The sequence below is a fragment of the Elgaria multicarinata genome, chromosome 6 (assembly GCF_023053635.1).
Source record: "Elgaria multicarinata webbii isolate HBS135686 ecotype San Diego chromosome 6, rElgMul1.1.pri, whole genome shotgun sequence".
Taxonomy (NCBI): domain Eukaryota; kingdom Metazoa; phylum Chordata; class Lepidosauria; order Squamata; family Anguidae; genus Elgaria; species Elgaria multicarinata.
The window spans coordinates 84,368,451-84,388,089 of NC_086176.1; the positions used below are offsets into that span (position 1 = coordinate 84,368,451).

The 19,639-nt window shown below is 39.3% G+C and overlaps 2 protein-coding genes across 2 annotated transcripts in view; one reads left to right on the forward strand and one right to left on the reverse strand.

Moving 5' to 3' along the window:
- Positions 1-4,650, forward strand: part of ANKDD1B (ankyrin repeat and death domain containing 1B) — a 34,444-nt gene extending 29,794 nt beyond the window's left edge. The window contains exons 13-15 of the mRNA XM_063128642.1: positions 1,594-1,792; positions 3,168-3,299; positions 4,445-4,650. Coding sequence (XP_062984712.1) covers positions 1,594-1,792; positions 3,168-3,299; positions 4,445-4,503 — 390 coding nt within the window. The 3' untranslated portion in view covers positions 4,504-4,650. The remainder of the gene's footprint in view (positions 1-1,593; positions 1,793-3,167; positions 3,300-4,444) is intronic.
- Positions 4,651-6,695: 2,045 nt separating this feature from the next.
- Positions 6,696-19,639, reverse strand: part of POC5 (POC5 centriolar protein) — a 39,342-nt gene continuing 26,398 nt past the window's right edge. Inside the window, exons 10-13 of the mRNA XM_063128643.1 lie at positions 16,571-16,743; positions 15,367-15,462; positions 13,686-13,862; positions 6,696-7,116 (exon numbers count right to left, since the gene is read on the reverse strand). Coding sequence (XP_062984713.1) covers positions 6,967-7,116; positions 13,686-13,862; positions 15,367-15,462; positions 16,571-16,743 — 596 coding nt within the window. The 3' untranslated portion in view covers positions 6,696-6,966. The remainder of the gene's footprint in view (positions 7,117-13,685; positions 13,863-15,366; positions 15,463-16,570; positions 16,744-19,639) is intronic.

Consider the following 19,639-nt stretch of genomic DNA (forward strand, 5'->3'; position numbering starts at 1 on the left):
TATTTCACTGAATAAAACAGAGGACAGAGGAAAGAGCAGGAAAAGAACACGAAGTACAGATTCGTCTTAGTTGTGGAGTTATCTGGCTTTTATAATGTCATGTCACAACATTAACTGCATCCATAGTTAAGTGTATGACTTCACAGCTGGCTTCCATATGGGGAAATGAGGTTCAGACATAAGAACGAGGAGTCTGTGTTCCGTACCAGAGAGAATGGAACGGCTGCTTTGGAGCCTGGAGATTGTCTTCTCAGTATTTATCTGCAGATGTTTATAATAGAAATGGACAGAGGAGGGCAGTGAACGGCTGCTGAGAACTGTCTAGGTTTCTGAGTAAATCCATAATGGAAACTGCTGTGACATCCAGGTATCGTGGGCAATCTGGGATTGTTTTCTTCATCCTAGCCAAATGAGCAGAGTTCACCATTCTCCCCAGGATTCTCTGTTGCATTAAAATTTTGTTATTTATGGATGCAGAGGAGCTATGAGATAATCTTGTGCAAATAAGCATGAGATAAAATGAAATATGACTGCTTTGGGAAGTTTAATATAGTGTACACATTAGAAAAAACCCACATCCAGAGTTTTATTCAGTCATTTACCACAGATGTAGGAAGACTTTGTGCTTGTCAGGTGTACTTTATTTTTTACTAGAAACTTAAGATCTACTAAGAAGAGCCAGATGCAGTAGTCATACATAATTAAAGAATAATTTAATTCTTCTTTAATTAAAGAGAGCTGGTGTGGTGCAGTGGTTAGTCTGTTGGATTTGGAAGACCTGGGTTCAAATCTTCACTTGGCCATAAAGCTCACTGGGTGAATTTTGGCCAGTCATTGATTCTTAGCCTAACCTACCTCACAGGGTTGTTGGGAGGATAAAACTGAGAGGAGGATCATATATCCCACCTTGGGCCCCTTGGAGGAAAGGTAGAATATAAGTGTAACAAGTAAATTAAAAAATGACTGTTTTAAAATAAAGTTTTAACCTTTTTTGCCAAGGTTTTGTTGTTGCTCTTGAACAAGGTCTTAAAAGGGTGGCGTGTTGTAAGTTGCTGCTTTGCAAACTGTTGCTATTTCAGTATTGCAAGTCAGAACACTTGTAACTGTAGATCTATGCCATATAATGAACGCATTGGGAAATCAGTTTGCAGGATTGAGTGCAAAGACTGCTATGCAAACACAATATCATTACAATTTTGTGATAATGTACCAGAAATATTGGCTTGTATCCTAAAATAAGTCAACTCAAGGAAGTTCACAGGAGGGAAGTTTCCTATCCCTGAAGCCGCTCCCAAAAAGCCTCTCTGGAGGGCTAAGCGGAAGGACTTTAAAATAGTCCGGTAGGTGAGGTTTGCTGGAGAGAGATGGGAATGGAAAAGTTTCTTTCCGTGAACTTTCTTAAGTTAATGTATCTCAGGATCCAAGCATGATTTGGGGAAATTTCCCTCTCCATTAGCAAATGCCTGAGCTCCATCCTACATCATTCAAGAGGGCCTCAGGAGAGAAGCTTTTTTATCAACTGGAGAAAACTATAAGTTCAAGAATGACAGAGTTAAATCTCTGCAGATTACTTCGTGATTCTTTACTTTCAAGGAGCATTGCCGAAATGGTGGTGATCTGCCAAGTGATGTCCTGTCTTTTAAACAAGATCACAGTGTGCAGACCAAACAGATCCGGTCCTCTCTTTGGAATCTGGCTTATAATCAGTTAAAAATGGGAGAGTGGACAAAACTGGCACTATTCTGGAATTTTACAGCTGAACAAATCAAAGCTATTGAAGAACAATGGACAGGTAAATATACTGGAGTTAAGAAATGGCAGTGTCCTTATTCCAGACATTCCAAAAGTTAGAGTTTTTTGAATTATAAGAAATTAACCTTTTTGTTGTTCTACACCAGGGATGTGGCATATGTGACCCTCCAGATGTTGTTGGACTGCAATTCCTAACAGGCCTCTAGACAGCATAGCCAATAGTGAGGGATGTTGGGAATTGCAATAGAGCAACATCTAGAGGGCTACAAGTTTGCCATTGTATGCATGCTTTTAAAAGAAGAAACTTCAAGATGAAATAATTACTGCATGTCTTGCCAACTTTGAATAATTGTTCCTAAGCTAGCATAGAAAATTTAAGTTTATATTTTATTATGTATAGCACAAAGTGTACTTTTTCATTTCTACATTATGATCAATATGTTCTCTTGGCAGATATTAGGCCTTAAAATCCAATCAATAAATATCCCTCCTTCCAGTTTTAATATGATGAGCATATAACCTCTACAGTTGTGAAGTTTGCTTGAAATAGAGCATCTCCATCTCAGACAACTGATTAAAGGTGCTTATTGTCTCATAGACCAATATATACATCCTCACATCTGTCAACATTTGGGGGGGGAATACACTTTGGGCTCACCTCCTGACCCCCATCATAATCCCACCCAGTCACCAGAATACCATATATAATATATATTAACATATTACTGGATTGAGCTCTTTTCATATTTTGTATCTGATCAGCCCAGCATGCCCAAGGTCAACTAATAGTTTATCTACTTTTTAATACTCTTTTATCATCCCATTGTATTGACATTCTATGGAAATTTTTGAGTAAATGCTGGAAGGAGACAGGGTTAAGCAGCAGTACACCCTCCCGTCACAGCCTCCTACCATGTTTTCCAATAAAAAATAAAGGGCCAGAGTTCTCTTTGCATCTCCCGTGTAATATCTTCCTTGGCCTTTCTAACCAGCAGTTACTTGGAAGGTGCTGCTGATCGGGCATAGTGTATGTTCAATGCCGGAAGAGATTCATCAACTTAATACTCTCTCTGAGTTTAAGACAACCATAAAGACTAATCTCTTCTGGCAGGCCTACCCAGATGAATTTTAAATCTAAGAATTTTAAGATGTCGTGATTGTTATTTTAATATTGTATTGGTATTGGAGTTTGAAAAAATAATAATGGTCCCGTTCTCCCACACACACATACACTCCACATCCCAACAGAGCCTCTTCTACTTTTCACTTTTGAGCTGAAGGAACATGCTTCAGGAAAACATTCCTGACCCAGACTACTTTACAGCCATACTAATTGTCAGCTTTGTGGAAAACTTGTGACGCAAAAGCATTTTTCTTCCTAAACAGGATGCTAACATTTTTTATGTTTTGACTAGGGAAAAAGAGCTACAAAGAACATGGACACAGAATGCTTCTTATCTGGTTACATGGTGTCCTAATGGCTGGCCAGAATCCAATTAAACATTTATATGAAGATCTAGTGAAAGGGGGATTCCAACACCTAGCTGGTGAGCAATTATAAGCATAACAATTAGAATATACTGATGTGGTTAAAGGGTTGAGACTCCAGACTTCAGAGAGTGCAAGGGCCTTTCCACACGTTTAAAGGATCACATTTTATTTCTAGCAACTTGCTCAGGTTATCTCCAGCCCAACAGCTTAGTGAAATACTGTTTCCTAGGGTTTTTGTAGATGGGGCATTTATTGGGCACTTGTCATTTCCTACTCATGGTTGCTTATGGGTTCTTTAGATGAAATCATGACCCTGCAGTTTCACTTTTATCTAAAGAGCACTGTTGGCAAGGTTTTTTGTGTTCTTTTTAAAGAGAAGGGAAATTCTAGTATTTAATTGTAAAAGTGAAAAAAACCCTTTTTAAACTTGTATTTGTGTTATTCTGATATACCACTGTGTCACCTGGAGGTTAAGTAGTGGAAAAACAGGATCCATGTAATGCTTGAATCTTAATTCTGCAATGAAACCGAAACTAGATACATCAGATTAACAGCCAATTAACAACCTCATGTAGAAAAGCTCCTCATATCATGGATATGCTGCTTCCTGTACTGAATTTGCTACTTGAAAATTAGGAAAATTGTGTGATCTAGTGCTGGTGAGGAGGAAGAAAAGCATGAAACAGCAGGATACTGCAGCCTGGACTGACAGAAAATTGGGCAAAAGTTCTGTGTAGCACCAGTTTCTTTAGAGGAGAATAAAGACCAATATATGACTCACAGTACAGTCATATACATGTCTTCTCAGAGGTAAGCTCCATTGAATTAAATGGGACTTATTCCCATGCAAGCACAAAGCTGCAGCCTAAGTGTATCTGCAGCACATGCAAGACCAATAGAGGAAACAAAGTGGTAGCAAGCTAGTGAACAAATAATATTGTTATCACTCAGATCCTTAGTAAAAGTTAGCCAACTTTGGTTTGAGAGGGGTCTATTTTAATTTTAAGCATTCTGTAATTGCCTCTGGCTTCACTCTAACCAACTACGTATGTTCTTTGCGGTATGTCTCAGCAGATGGTTGGGGTGGCTACTGAACTTTGTGTGTCAGTTATGCACAAACCTACATGAATCATTCACATCTGATACAGATTATAGGCATGTGATGTTTGCTGAACTCTAACAAGAGTATTTCCTCTTACAGAAAAGTTCAGAGCAGAGAATAATGCTGGCACAGAATCTAAGAAGTGTTCAATTTCATGAATTCATCCACCAAGGAGTGCGTGAAACAGCATTCTAGAATAATTTACAAATACTAAAGTTTTATTTACAAGAAGATGCTCCTTCAAAATTGCTTGCTCCTTACACAATTGTTCCAATGTACTAAAACTTTTTTAATATAAAAATATTTGTGATTTGGAAAAACAATTCTCCCGGGATCTAGTAATGTTTTTTCCTACGACAACTGATTCCATATTGGATATGTGAATTAAACAACTGTATAAAATTATATGTTCTAGATACAGAACAAATATTTTGAAGCTGAATTTAACCTAAACCTTATGGATAAAATAATTAACACTTCCTCATTCAATAGTTTCCAATATTAGATTAAGATTTTCTCCAACATTTCATGCCACACGGTATACAAGTGATATTCCTTCTATAAAATTATTTGCAGAAGCAAAGCTTTTCCTCACGCATAAATAAGGTTAAAAGAAGAAGAAAAGAAACCCCAATTAAAGTTTCCTTCTTATTTCTGCCAGTAGACATCTGAAAACTATTGCCTTTTTAAATAAAAATACTTCTCCAGAATGGTGGGGTGGATACAATACTGTAAAGGTTGTACAGTTCATTATATCAGGAACTAATCAGAAGAACCAGGATCTAATGGGGTTGCACTTACCCAGATTTTTCCAAGTGTCTTCATCTCATTGTAGCTCTTCAAAAAAGCTGTTCCTGAAGATCTGGGGACCCTTCGAACTGGCAGTCAATGCAGTGTGATTTGAAGGGGGAAATTGGCAAGCTCTTTGCATGTACATGGCAGTGCCTCAGAAGTACACAACAGCATCTTTGGATTGCAGCCAATAACTAGGAGATACTTAAATCGCAATCCTAAACAGTTTAAGCACCAAGTCAAACTGAACTCAGTGGAACTTATTAAGGACAAATTGGTTATATAAAAAACCTTTACTTCATATAAAAACGTTTACTTTTTGGAACACCACATTGAAGTGACTGTTTACTCTGTTGTTAACAGCCTGATCATTAGTGTACGTTGGCAGCCACAGTGACCTCCCACTCCCAGATTTGGTTACATATTTAGTGTTCTATCATAAGGCTGTACGCTTGTGTCCACATATGTGGAAGAATGCAGTATTAAATTTAGAGGTATTTAATTGCTAGCAACAATTAAGGATCAGAATATGAAAAGTACTTTAAAGTAAGTGTGTTTTGAGCTGATACATACACATCCATTTATGCCACTTGATGTCTCACCATTCCTAACACTGATTCACAGCTTAATATATTAAATTGCCTCAAATGAAAAGTATTATGTTTCTGTGCCAATTTCACACATCTAACCCATCACTTAATTTTACAGCCAGTCATTTAGCAGTGAGTTTAAAGTGATTCACACTCAGGGGCCTCTTCCAAGTTACTTCAGTGGCATGGGAGTTGTTGCAACCCCAAACTACTACTTTACCATTAGAAGACCAAAATCATGTGGAAAATGCTGGTGAGACATCTATTTCCCATGGCAGCATTTGCTCCTCCAGGGTGCTGGTATATCACTGACACAGCAAGGAAACACATCAGGAACTCTTCTATTGGTGACAGTGAATGTTAGAAGGGGTCCTAAGACAGCAGCATTAATGTACTAAAAGAGTCATTGCTTCTCTCCGTGCTGCCTTCTTTCCTTCCTAGCACCAACAGCCCCCACAATCCTTTATGATTTAGTGGCCATTGAGGTCCCACCACAGGAGCAGGTAAGACTCATGTTCACTATGAAAAAAAACAGATTATGAGCTAAATAAGGCCTAAAACGATTTGGTACAGGTGACCTGAAGCTCCCAAAGCAAATTGCCATGGAGATACACAAAAATGCTGTTGCTACCATAAAGGATTGGGACATTATTGTGTATTATTACTTTATATAATTATGTGGTATTCTTTTATTCATCCACAATGAATAAATGAGTTAATACTTGCAACAGCAAACATACTTCATATTTTATGTGGCCCAATTTCTTTGCATTTTTCTTAATTTAAGAACTGATGAAGACAGATTATGAGGAAGGCAAAATTATTTCTGAATTTCAAGTCTGATTTCTAGCTCAACTATCAACAGTTTAAGTCTCATTTTTAGAATAAGGTCAAGTTACACAAGCCACTCTCAACATTTATGCAGGGGAAATACTTATGCTGCTTAAAATAGACAAGAAGTTCAGTTCATTCTTTTTATTAAAAACTTTAAATAAATCATATTTAATAAAATAGGTTAAGAAAATAATAATTTCAAGTATACCTTATTTGTAGTTGCACAGAACTACATTGTACCAACTCAGGTAGCTTACGTTTAATATCCACAATATCACTGAAAGGAGAAACATGATACATCCTTGGGGTATTGCTATATTGATCGGCAAACATAAAATTTTAAACTAACCAGAAAAATTCTCTCCACATGCTTAAGGTAAAATATAAGCATTTTAACCTGTAAACCTAGTCAACAACCTTTATTGACTGGATGTTGCTGTGAGGCTGGGTATGAGTTTTTCCGCTGTGTCCTGGAGGAGGTCTTGCACTGATAGCATTAGAAAACTGGTGCAAAGTTCGAGGATATTTCGCAGCAGTAGCTTGAGATATAGTTTGCTGAAACATACAAACAAGAAGGTGTTTTTTTTTAAAAAAAAAATCACGTCCTATCCCACAGGCAAGTTCATAGTATTAAATAAGTAAACATAATAAACAAAGAAAATATCATGAGCTTCCTGGAAAACACTTTCGTTAAACTTGTGGCATAAAAATAACATACAAAGAGCCATGCTCGATCAGACCAAGGGTCCATCTAGTCCTGCATTTAGTTTACACAGTGGCCAACCAGATGTCAACAATGAACCCACAAGTAGGTACACGGGTGCAACTGCACTTTCCTGCCCATGTTTCCCAGCAACTGGTGTATATAGGCTTACTTCCTCTATATCTTACTGCTCCTAAGATCAACAACAACAAAAATGTGAAGGAATTGCTCAACCAGTAACTTAAGAATTTACTGCAACATCTCCCGTTTAAGCCTTTTTAACAAACAGTTAAACCTATATGTTCCATGTGACTGAACTAGTTCAGCCACTACAACTTAAAGAGTGTGGATTGCAACTTGGATGGAAGAATACCGGAGAGCCCATATAAGCTTTTCTCAAGTTTTCAAGACAGCAAAGGATTTGATCAAGCTTCCTCTATAAGAATGTTAAAGGAACAGAGACACTCACCTTCAAAGTAAAACAGTTCTCTCTAGTTCTGTTCTGTGTGGATTCATATGTGCAACGGCGGCAACCATGTGGACAAGCAATCATCTCAAGCATTTGGTTATACAGTGAAACAAACAATATGATCCCCATCTAATCTATAATACCATTTGGATATTTATTTATTACACTTATATCCTGCCTTTTTTGTCCAAGGAACCCAAGGCAGCATGCATAATCCTCTCCATTTTATCCTCACAACAACACTGAGGCAAGTTGGGCTGAGAGTCTGTGACTGGTCCAAAGACACCCAGTGGGTTTCCATGGTTGAGTGGGGACTAAAACCTGGATCGCCCAACTCCCAGTCCAACACTTTAGCCAGTACACCACACTAATGCCTCACTGCATGGACAGGTGCCTCAGGTGACCAACTTTTCCACATAGTTTTAGCTGCCCTGTGGAGATTCTATGAATAAGCATAGAACGATCAATCTTGTATGAACACCCATCTCCCTTTACCAGTAAAATTAATAACTTGTTGGACCTAACAACCATTGTATAGCACTTTCACATGCCTTGGGACTGGAGAGTAGAATGGAGACATACTCTGGCCTCTGCCATCAATCAGGGGCCCAAGGGCCATTGAAAATTACACTCCTGCCTCCCAGGAAGAACGTTATGGCCAGCCCTACCCATCAGTCAGAAAAGGAGCAGCTGCAGGAACTTGCTTCCCCCTGCCACAAAAACGAATCTCCAGCTGCCAGTTACCTTGAGACAACAAAAGTCAGAGAGGAAGCACAGTCTGGCTTCTGCAACCAGCCAAAGGAATGAGAATTGCTGGATCAACTGCACCATCAGCAGCAAGGGAAGATCAGCCCCAAATGGGTAAAAATGCCTGTTTACAATTCACTTAGTTCTGGCACTGCCAAATTAATCTATCTTCTCCCTTCACTCTCTTTTCTTAGTGTGTCTTGCCTTCTTTTCTTTTCGTTTGGAGACAATGGTGATGTTCGCGCAACATGACAATCCATGGCAGGTTATTTAACCCATAGTGAGGCTGCAGTGCATTTTAAATATGTTTGGGGGTTGTTGTGTTGTGTGAATCTGGCAAGCGTGGGTTATGCGAGGGTTAAACAATACTTACATAACCCATGGCCTGTTTTAAGGTTACGTGAGCATTGTTTAACCCTCACATAACTTATACTTGCTGTGTTTGCATAACACAATACAACAACCCCCAAGTGAGGGGTTGCATATGCAACCTAGAGCCCACAGGCACTGTGGCTCATCGTGGGTTAAATAACCCACAATGAGCTGTGGCGTGTTTTCCAAACTGGTAATTATTTTTCTAAAAAAAGAGATACGTTTTAAAACAAAAATATAGTTTTAATCCTTAGATCATCCATTTATTAATATTCCCAAGCCAGTATTAATATCCCCACATTACATATTAGGGGGACTGAAGCTGAGAGTATGGCATGCTCAAGGCGATCTAGGAAGTTTATGGCAGAGGAGAGATGTGATGTGAGTCAGGAACTTCCTGATTTGTATCTCAATCTTGGCCACCTAAGTCACCTGGTGTCACTAACTAATATAACCAGCTAATATTTATTAACCATGTAATATCTATGGTTTCATATATCTGAAGAACTTCCTACAACCAGCATACGAAGAATAACCTTTATTTCAAGTGAGTCACGATACATACAAAAACTGCCTCTCCCATGTCAGGTGAATGCATTTATACAAATCACTAGAACACTCACTCAAGTCAATTAACCCAATCAGCACACAATCATTACATCTTTCCTTTTTTCTATTTTTTTCTTTTAATTTTCGTACCCAAATCTTAGAGGTTTTCTCATAATTCTTCCTCTAGATGTAATTACTGGTTTCTCCTCCAGCTCCATCTTTTTTTGTTCATTCTGTTCCATATTTACACTTCCACCACCTTCTTTCTCACTCTCCCTATCATGACTTTCCTCACTCATCCTTTTCCCAGACGTTTGTAAGTCCTTTCTATTTCTCCTATATAACCTTTCATCCTGCGTTTCCACCATATATGATCTAGGATTTTGATGATGCTCAATTATTTTTGCTGGTTGCCATATTCCTTCTTTCTGAATAGTAACGCTTTCTCCCACATCCAGTGGTGGCAATAGCTTAGCCCCACGATCATAATAAATTTTCTGCTTTTTCTGTCTTTTTTAACTGTTCTTGCACCCTATGTGAAATACCTTCTGGTTGCAGCAATGTCTTTGCTACAGGTAATCTTGTTCTCAACCTTCTTCCCATTAGTAGCTGTGCTGGGGACTGATTATCTAGCATAGGTGTATTTCTAAGATCCAACAGGCAAAGATATATATCTGTATTATCCAAGCTACTCTTCTTTAAGATCTTTTTGACTGTTTGAATAGTTCTTTCAGCCATTCCGTTTGATCTTGTTTTCCTAGGCTTGATGTGCTCTTTTATAGTCAATGTGCACTAAGAATGTTTCAAGGAAAGTGAAGATTCTGGCAGAAAAGAAGCATACTATCTGCTGTATTGTCAGCCAAGCGGGATGACTGACAGCTTGTCATTTTGAAAGGAGCACGATAGCACTGTTCTTGTTGCCTTTGATCTTGCCTATATGGGTCCACTTAAACTCAAAAATGTACACAGTGATTGACAAGAAACATTGCTTTTGAAACGCCTTGAATGGCCTTTGTTATAGCTGCAGTTAAAGGAAAATGACAGCAGAAGAAACATGAAGTGGCAACTAGACCTATAAGTATAGTGAAAGGTAAGGAGTTGGGTAAAAAGGAGAGGACAAACACAAAACTCCAGAAGGAATTAAGAACCTCTGATCACCTTTTGAGTAATTTAAACAATCAGTTAAGGCAGCAAAGACATTCAGCATCTCAAGATTTCCCAAAGGCCAAGTTTCTCTAGGATTTCAAGGCCTCTCACTGACTATCTCTAAGCCTTAAGGTCCAAGGCAAAATCTGTCACCTAGAGGAGTTTTTCATTTTGTCTCTTTCCTCCTTTTTTCTTCATTTATATATAGATTTTTTACCCCATCCTTTTAATGTATATGCATTATTCAGGGCAGCTTAATAGCAATTAAAAGCAAATAAAACAATAAAATAAATACAGAATAGTGAAGGCAAGCATAGCAGATCAAAAGCATCTGTTTATTGTAAGCCACCCAGAAAATGTTGCTATTGTGTGGCATATAATTGCTGTTAATGAATTAATAAATAAAAACTAAGCCCAATTTCCCATCATATTGGAACTCAGTATGCTTAAGTTTGGCATGAGTGAGCCCATCTGACCTATGGGCCAGATGCGGCCTCCCCACACTCTCCTTGGTTCCACCCCCTATGTGGCCCCCATTTCCCAGCTTCTCAGCTTTTTCCTCACAGATTGCATGAGCTGGTGATGTAGGAGGAGAGATCACTCCCTTGCCTGATGTGTTCCTGCGCTGTGTGGGGAAGAAAGGGGCTTCCCTTTCTCAGTAAACAGCAATGAAGTCAGGTGAGCTGGTGATGCAGAAAGAGAACAAACCCTTTTCCTACATTGCCAACTCACCCCAACCCCTCCACAGCTTCAAAAAAAGGGGAGGGGATATGAGAGATAACAGGAAGAGAAGAGAATGCAGCTCTGGTCACATCCACTTGTGGCTCCAGCCATACCTCCTACTGGCATGCAGCTCCAGGAATGTTAGATGTGCATGTGCAGCTTCCAGGCTCAAGAAACATTTCCCATCCCCGGTTTAAGTGAACAACACAGGAACACAAACTATGGTGTGAGAAAACACAGTTTAAACTTACCCAAAGTCTGAGAATGAATTCTAGTCAGTTTAAAAGTGGAAACTGAAGCTTCCAAAGAGGGATGAGGAGCCTGAGTTTTGTGCGTTTAACACTGAACCATAGTTTTAGCATTACATCCAAAAGGCTTAAAGGGAACAAAAAGCTTGCAAGATGCAACGCAGTCTGGTTTGAGACCTAGTTCTCATGAACAGCAGGTGAGATGGCAAGCCTGTTTTCGGCTGCAGGAATTGGCTTATATAACTCTCCCATATAGAAAAAAAGTAATCCCTCGATATGCAAAAGTATTATTAATTATTACTATTATTATTACTATTATTATATATTTCTTTATATCCCACCTTTTTCCCAATCCTGGGACTTAAGGCAGCTTTACAAATTAAAACATGTACAGCTAAAAATATAGAGATATACAAAATTTAAACATATAATTAAACATGCTACAATATTAAAACATTTTAAAACATTTAAAATACAAATAACAACTAAAAAAAAGTAGATGCGACAGAATGGTTCTAGCCTAGCTTTCTCTACAGCATACTATTTTTCCATATGCTAGTTTCGCAGAGAGGACTATTCTACATGGAAGGCCCCACCTACAGTCTGAAATAGGGATCTCATCTCACCTACTATTTGTGGAAACTAGGCCGAAAGTGTTCACCAGAATGCCTGTAGCTTCACCTCTTGCTAGGTAAGAACACACTGCTATTCATGGTGCAAGGAATAAATATGATCATGGTGCAAACATAGCTGGTGTGATGGAAGTTCATACGAAAACAAACCATTCGATTTACAAGACAGGTACAGGACTGCCATAACTCAAGACAAGAAAGCAACCCAAAGCAATTGCTCATAATACCACTTCTGGTGTATCAGCCAGCCAAGACCTAATACATATAGAGTTGCCTATAGCAGTTGCCTCAATCAGATTCTTGTACTGCTTCCAGCTTTTATTTATTATGTTTATATACCGTCCCACAGCCGAAGCTCTCTGGGCGGTTTACAACAGTTAAAAACAGTAAACATTAAAAAATATACAAGGTTTAAAAAAACCATCAGAAACATAAAAACAGTACAAAAACAACAGTATCCATTTAAAAACAACAGTTCTGGGGTCCATTAAAAACAAACTTAACGTTATTAAATGCTGTTAAAATGCTGTTAAAATGTTAAAATGCCTGGGAGAAAAGTCTTGACCTGGCGCCGAAAAGATAACAATGTTGGTGCCAGGCGAGCCTCATCGGGGAGATCATTCCACAGTCAGGGGACCACCACCGAGAAGGCCCTCTCCCTTGTTGCCATCCCCCGAGCTTCCCTCGGAGCAGGCACTCAGAGGAGGACCTTAGATGTTGAGCGCAGTGTACGGGTAGGTTCATGTCGGGAGAGGCAACATAGTAGATATGGAAAATTATTACTCCAGATTACCACTAATAAACAAGGTTCTCAAGACCAGCATGACAAGAGGGGAATTAATGTATGGTACAGATTAGACTGGTCATGCCACTCCATCATGGCACAACAGCTATAATAAAATTGTCCTGAGGTTAGAAATACTATCTACTAAACAGCAAGAGAAAATGGAGTTGTGTTGCTGCTTTGGGAGATACTTGCAACAACCTACAAGTTGACCACTCCATAGGAATTTGCCTTGTATCAAGGCAGACTATTTGTCCAACTAGCTTAATGCTACCTACATTGACTGGCAGCATTTCAGACAGGCGTCTTTCCCAGCCTTACCTGGAAAAATTGGAAATGAACCTGTGACCATCTGCATGTTAGGTTCTAGTCAAGCCATGCCTTCCACTGGGATACTACAAACTCAAGCAAATTAATTCACTCATCCCACTCCAATATTCTTTTCCATCTGATATTCAAAGCTCCATTACTCCTAGAGACAACTAAGTATGCCAAGTCTTCATTAGCCTGTTTGCCCCTTCATCCATTTTTACGTTAACACTTAATTGACAAAATTCATACTTCTATGATGTAGAAACCACACTCTTATTTGAAGATGCCCCTTTATGTCTCCCAAGCAAAACTTAAGCCAGTAATAAATTGATCCAGTAAACGTTTTGTATTTGAACTTTCAGAATGTTTTTGACAAATACTCCAAATTAAACTTAATTACAGAAAAGGGGATACGTTATTCGAATAGAACATGACTTACTTGAGTGACTGGATGATGTTTTTCCACTACAACAGAATTCATAGGAGGAGAAACACCCAACACATCGAGGTTACTGTAAATCCGATTCCTGGGTGCAAAATCAGATCGGCCAGTGATTCGAGCAGTAATGGTCTTTCCAGCCTTCTGCTGTGCTGATGTCACAACCCTAGCCGTGGACTATGATATGCAAAATACAAATCCTAATTACACAAGGAATACATGGTATTTTTTAAAAAAAACTAACTTGGAAGTTTACTAGCTATTACTCCCTAGCTTTACCCCAAGAACATCTGAAAACAGAAGTTTCATTTCCTGTATATGAAGCTCAAAAGGCATTGTAACTAAGTTTATCCAAGGCAGAAGGATCATATGAACCTGCCTGGATGTAAGGTTTTGCTTACATGTAACAGTTGCGTTGAAAGCATAAGTCAGCAGAGATATGTATACTATTAACAAAGAAGTCAGCAGTGACATTAGTAAATGGGAGGCACTTAGCAAGGGGCTTAGACTGAGCTAGGCCACCTTATAATAATCAGCAAACTCAAAACACAATACCAAGTGTTGTTACCAAGTATAGAAATTGGCATAGTACAAGGGTCTAAAACAGCCTCACCACAGATGCCATGTTCTGCCTGCATTCAAGATTTGTAGGTCTTTGAAGTAAAGCAGATCACTATACTCCATCAATGAGTATAGTAAGCTAATTCTATTCTCTTTCTGTATTACGTATGAAAGGTGTGTGTGCATGTTCCTTTTTTCTAATAAAAGCATTCTATTGTATTTTAAATTGTCCGTGTCTGTGGAAGTCAGTCCATTGTCGGAATCAAAACAAAAAACATCTCTCTCTGAACGCAGATATAGACAGGAAATAAGAGCCTGTCACAAGTAAACAGGGTGTGTGTGTGTGGGGGGGGGCACTTAATTAAATTTATTATCTTTAAACGTTAATTCTTACACTTGGATCACTGAAGATCCCTTAATCCCGCTAAGATGTGGATTTGACACAGACCTGGTGTTTCTTCCATCTTCTCTCTGCAACTATAGTGTCTAGAAACAAAATTCCCTTATGGCACGGACGTATGAAAATGTCTTCAAAACAGTGACTTAGAATGGTCTCGTAGCCCATAGGTTCACTTCTGCATAACTGCTAAAGTTGTACCAACATTTCGCTCTTAAATTTTTTAGACAGAAGAGGGGATATGAAAGCCTCTTCCAGTCCTCCCCACAGAACATTCCCCTCCCTCTCCCAGCACTGCATTTGCAGCAATTCACAGCTCATTCCTCTCTCTGCTGTGGCATTTTTGGAGACCACCCTTGTGTCTTCTCCAGTTTTCCCAACAAAGCAGATAACATGGCATTTACCACATAGCTAATCAGAATTGATGCAAATACTTCCCGCTCTGCTTATATTGTTGTGGGGAAGGGAACTGTTACCAAGGCATCCACACTGCCTCAATAACAGGGGCACTCCCCACAAAATGGCTGGAAAATGGATAATAAAAGTGGACAATATCTCACACACATATACACACTAAATTTATTCTAGTGTAAGAACAGGGATATATTTTGAAAAGTTCCTGTTTATTTCCAAGTGGTTTCTACAGGAAAAGTTCCCAGTTGTCTGTATCCCTGGACTTGACTAGAACAAATAATGACTAGAACAAATAATCTGGGTTTTTACCAATTTTGGAATGGACACAGTCCCTGATCCTGTTGCGGCACCAGCCGAATCTAATCTGGTCTGAGAGGTAACTGCATGGCCCAGGTGAGAAGAAAACTGCAAAACAATGGGAAAACATTACAATATGCAGATCCAAATAAAGTAATACATACACAGATCACCCATTTCCCAGTATTAAACATTAACATCAATATATTGATCTGGTTCAGAAATAACACTAAATTCTGTGTTTTTGCAATATGTGAACCCAGCCACGCCAAAAAACATGGTTTGTTAAGCACAAACAAGCCAGAAAGAAAACCCATGGCTTGTTGCTGGGTTGTGAACTCTTGGTTGATTAACCCATAGGTTGTCATTAGCCGGGTTCGGATGATCACTAGGGAAAAGAAGCCATGGTGGCTTCTTTTCCCCACCTTGTACATGCTGCTTCTGTATCTCTGTTTCCCTAATTACTCTTATCATGGTGGAGTTGCTGTGTTGTCCAAAGCTGACAAGGTGCACAGTGGGGGGGGGGGGGCTTCCAAACCATCCCTCAAACCATGGCTTGTTGTAGAGATTACAAGGTGGTTTGGAAGCCACCCCTGCTACACATCTCACCAGGTTCAGACACCACAACATCCTGCAACATGGCAAGGGTAATTAGGGAAATCGCGGGTACATGAATGGCAGGCGCAGGGTGACATCCAAACCCAGTCACTATGTGTCAACCCAGAACTGTGGATTGTTCATGGGATATTTTGCTAGCCTACAGAGGCAGAAGACAAGAATAGTAAACAACTAAAAAACCCAGCAACTTTATATGGCAATACTATAGCACTGCAGGCATTTGGTATATAGGGAGGGAGTAGGTGAAGGAGAAAAGAAACAAACAACTCAGGGATTGAGAAATTGAACTCTGGTTTGTTTGATTGTCCGCCAGACAACAAAGCATGAGTTAAATATACTATGGGTTAGGATTATGTACTAATTAGGTCATTATTTTGGTTTGTATGAGTGATATCCCTGTAACGCTGGCATAAAATGGTTCAATAGTCCATTCTAACTCTTTAAATTGGTATAGCAAATGCCATTAAGACTACTCTGGTATTCTATAATTTTAGAAGCTTGATCCTCCAATCTCTTCTGCTAAATTTTATATAGATCTAGGATTGCTAAGACTAAGAACCGTCTTTTTCAATGTTATTTTCAATGTTTCCTTACTTACCAGATCTTCTATGGGAGCAAAGCCAGGAGTCACTATTGGAGGTGGGGGCGGTGGCGGTGGCGGTGGTGAGGAGGTTGGTCGTAAAGGCCGATCAAATTGAGCTGGAGGGAGTTTTGGTGTAGGACCACCACTGCCAGCACCAGGTTCTGCTCTCTTATCTGATTGATCAACTACTATAAATAAATTAAGAAACATTCATAACTCTACTGCATAACAGCAATGATAGAAAACAGCTAAATCACTTTCAAATCATACGTCTCTTGCATTTATCTACATAAATAATGGAACTTTTCTGAATATAAACCAAAAACCGACACAGGTCTTTGCCCAGAGATACTTTATAATATTGTGATATTGTGATACAAATTTTGTATTTTTATAATTATACGTTTATACTTTATTGTTTGAAGGATTGCACGCTGCCTTGGGAGCCATTTGGCCAAAAGATATCTGATCAGTTCAAGAAGTCCTGTCTATTAACAATATTCTTTATAAGCTAACTTATACCAGAACCAGGCAGAATCAAAAGACCATCAACCATTACCAACTGTGTTCTAAATCACTGGAAACAGATATTAGAAAAGATAAAGCACATACTCTACTCTAAGGTGTGAGTCAGCTATTCTTCCCGAGAAATATTTTCTCAAAATGCTGAACCTCATCCCACATAGTGTCCCAGGTAAAAGGCTTCGCTTCCAACCTACAACCAGAAAAATCTGCACTTCGGAAGTGTGGAGATAACGTCCCCGCAAATGTTCTTTGTGATATCTGAACAACATGAGAACCTTCTCTTCAAGCTTCACCTTCAAAATGTCAAGCTCCTTAAAAATGATTTTGTATTGTATTTTTGTATTCGTGTTTTTAAATTGTTGGTTGTTTTTATGCTTTTCATGGTTTTAATTTTTGTGAACCGCCCAAAGAGCTTCGGCTATTGGGCGGTATAAAAATGTAATAAATAAATAAATAAATAAATAAAATGTCAAGCTCAAACCCACAAGTAGGTATGAACTGTTGTGTTTATTTCTTGGTGTTCTCTTGTTGCTCTTGGCATGTATCTAGAGTAATCTGCAAAGTTGCTATGAGGCTGCCATAATATATGAAACAGCTCTGAGTGGTTCACTTAGAAAGCACACAAAAACGCCTAAATTTCCAGTTACTCCTGAAGCTCTTGCCATAGAACTTTCTACAGGACTGGAGTGCCACCCTGTGGTAAATTAGTTAACTCAGATTTTAAAATAATTCTTTTCTTGTTTAACTATGCATGCTATCCTTAAAAAGAAAAAACCCAACAGCTTTTTTTGTGTAAGAAAATGTAACAGCAGGAAGAAGCAGAGCAAAGAAATATAAAATTTGCCTCATGACACTGGAACTGATGAGCCTTGTCTATTTTATAATGACATTGTAGTTGTGTATACTCTGCGCTAAACCAAATATTGTGAAAAAGAAAAGTTGAATTTTCCATATTTTAAGAAGCAGGATTAGGATTGGCAGAAATCCCACCCATCCCACCCACCCCATCATTAAATTTGCTTCTTAATTAATCTGGATAAACCAGATTATGAAATCAGCATCTGGACCAGGCTTTTCCAATGTGGTGCCCTCCAGGTGCTTTAGACTACAATTCTCAGAATCTCTCAGCCAGGTTGGGGAAAGCTGCTCTAGACTCTTCAATGCACCCATTCATTGGCCATTCTAAAGGGCCTAGAAGTTTCCCTGCAACCTTTCAAGGTGTGAATCACTTAACAACCCTTTCCCTGTTCTTCAAGCTACTTGCGTGTGGCATCAGAACTGGAGAGGTCCTGATTAAAGCTGGGAGAACTGCAGGGCTATAAAAGGCCAGAGAGATTCTTAGGCTTCAAAAGCAGGACATTTCTAGATCCACACTAGCTAAAAGTGGGCTAGGTGGAACAACTATTAGGTGGATTCACAGTTGGCTACAGAATCGGACTCAAAGAGTACTTATCAACGGAATCTTCTCGAACTGGGGAGAGGCAATGAGTGGGGTACCGCAGGGCTCAGTCCTGGGCCCAGTGCTCTTCAACATTTTTATTAATGATTTGGACGAGGAGGTGCAGGGAACACTTATCAAATTTTCAGATGGCACAAAATTGGGTGGGATAGCTAATACCCTGGAAGACAGAAACAAACTTCAAAGTGATCTTGATAGGCTGGAGTGCTGGGCTGAAAACAACAGAATGAAATTTAATAGGGATAAATGCCAAGTTCTATATCTAGGAAAAAGAAACCAAATGCACAGTTACAAGATGGGGGATACTTGGCTCAGCAGTACTACAAATGAGGATCTTGAAATTGTTGTAGAGCACAAGCTGAATATGAGCCAACAGTGCGATATGGCTGCAAGAAAGGAAAATGCTATTTTGGGCTGCATTAATAGAAGTATAGCTTCCAAATCATGTGAGGTACTGGTTGCTCTCTATTTGGCCCTGGTTAGGCCTCATCTAGAGTATTGCGGCCAGTTCTGGGCTCCACGCTCCAAGGAGGACGCAGACAAGCTGGAGAGAGTTCAGAGGAGGGCAACCAGGATGATCAGGGGTCTGGAAACAAAGCCCTATGAAGAGAGACTGAAAAAACTGGGCATGTTTAGCCTGGAGAAGAGAAGATTGAGGGGAGACATGATAGCACTCTTCAAGTACTTAAAAGGCTGTCACACAGAGGAGGGCCAGGATCTCTTCTCAATCATACCAGAGTGCAGGACACAGAATAATGGGCTCAAGTTACAGGAAGCCAGATTCTGGTGGGACATCAGGAAAAACTTCCTTACTGTTAGAGCACTGCGACAATAGAACCAGTTACCTAGGGAGGTTGTGGGCTCTCCCACACTAGAGGCATTCAAGAGGCAGCTGGACAACCATCTGTCAGGTGTGTTTTAGGATGGATTCCTGCATTGAGCAGGGGTTTGGACTTGATGGCCTTATAGGCCCCTTCCAACTCTACTATTCTATGATTCTATGGCTATTGAGCGACATAGCCTGTACCATTGCTAATACCGTATTTCTTCAATTCTAAGACACACTTTTCCCCCCTACAAACATCTCTAAAAATGGGGTG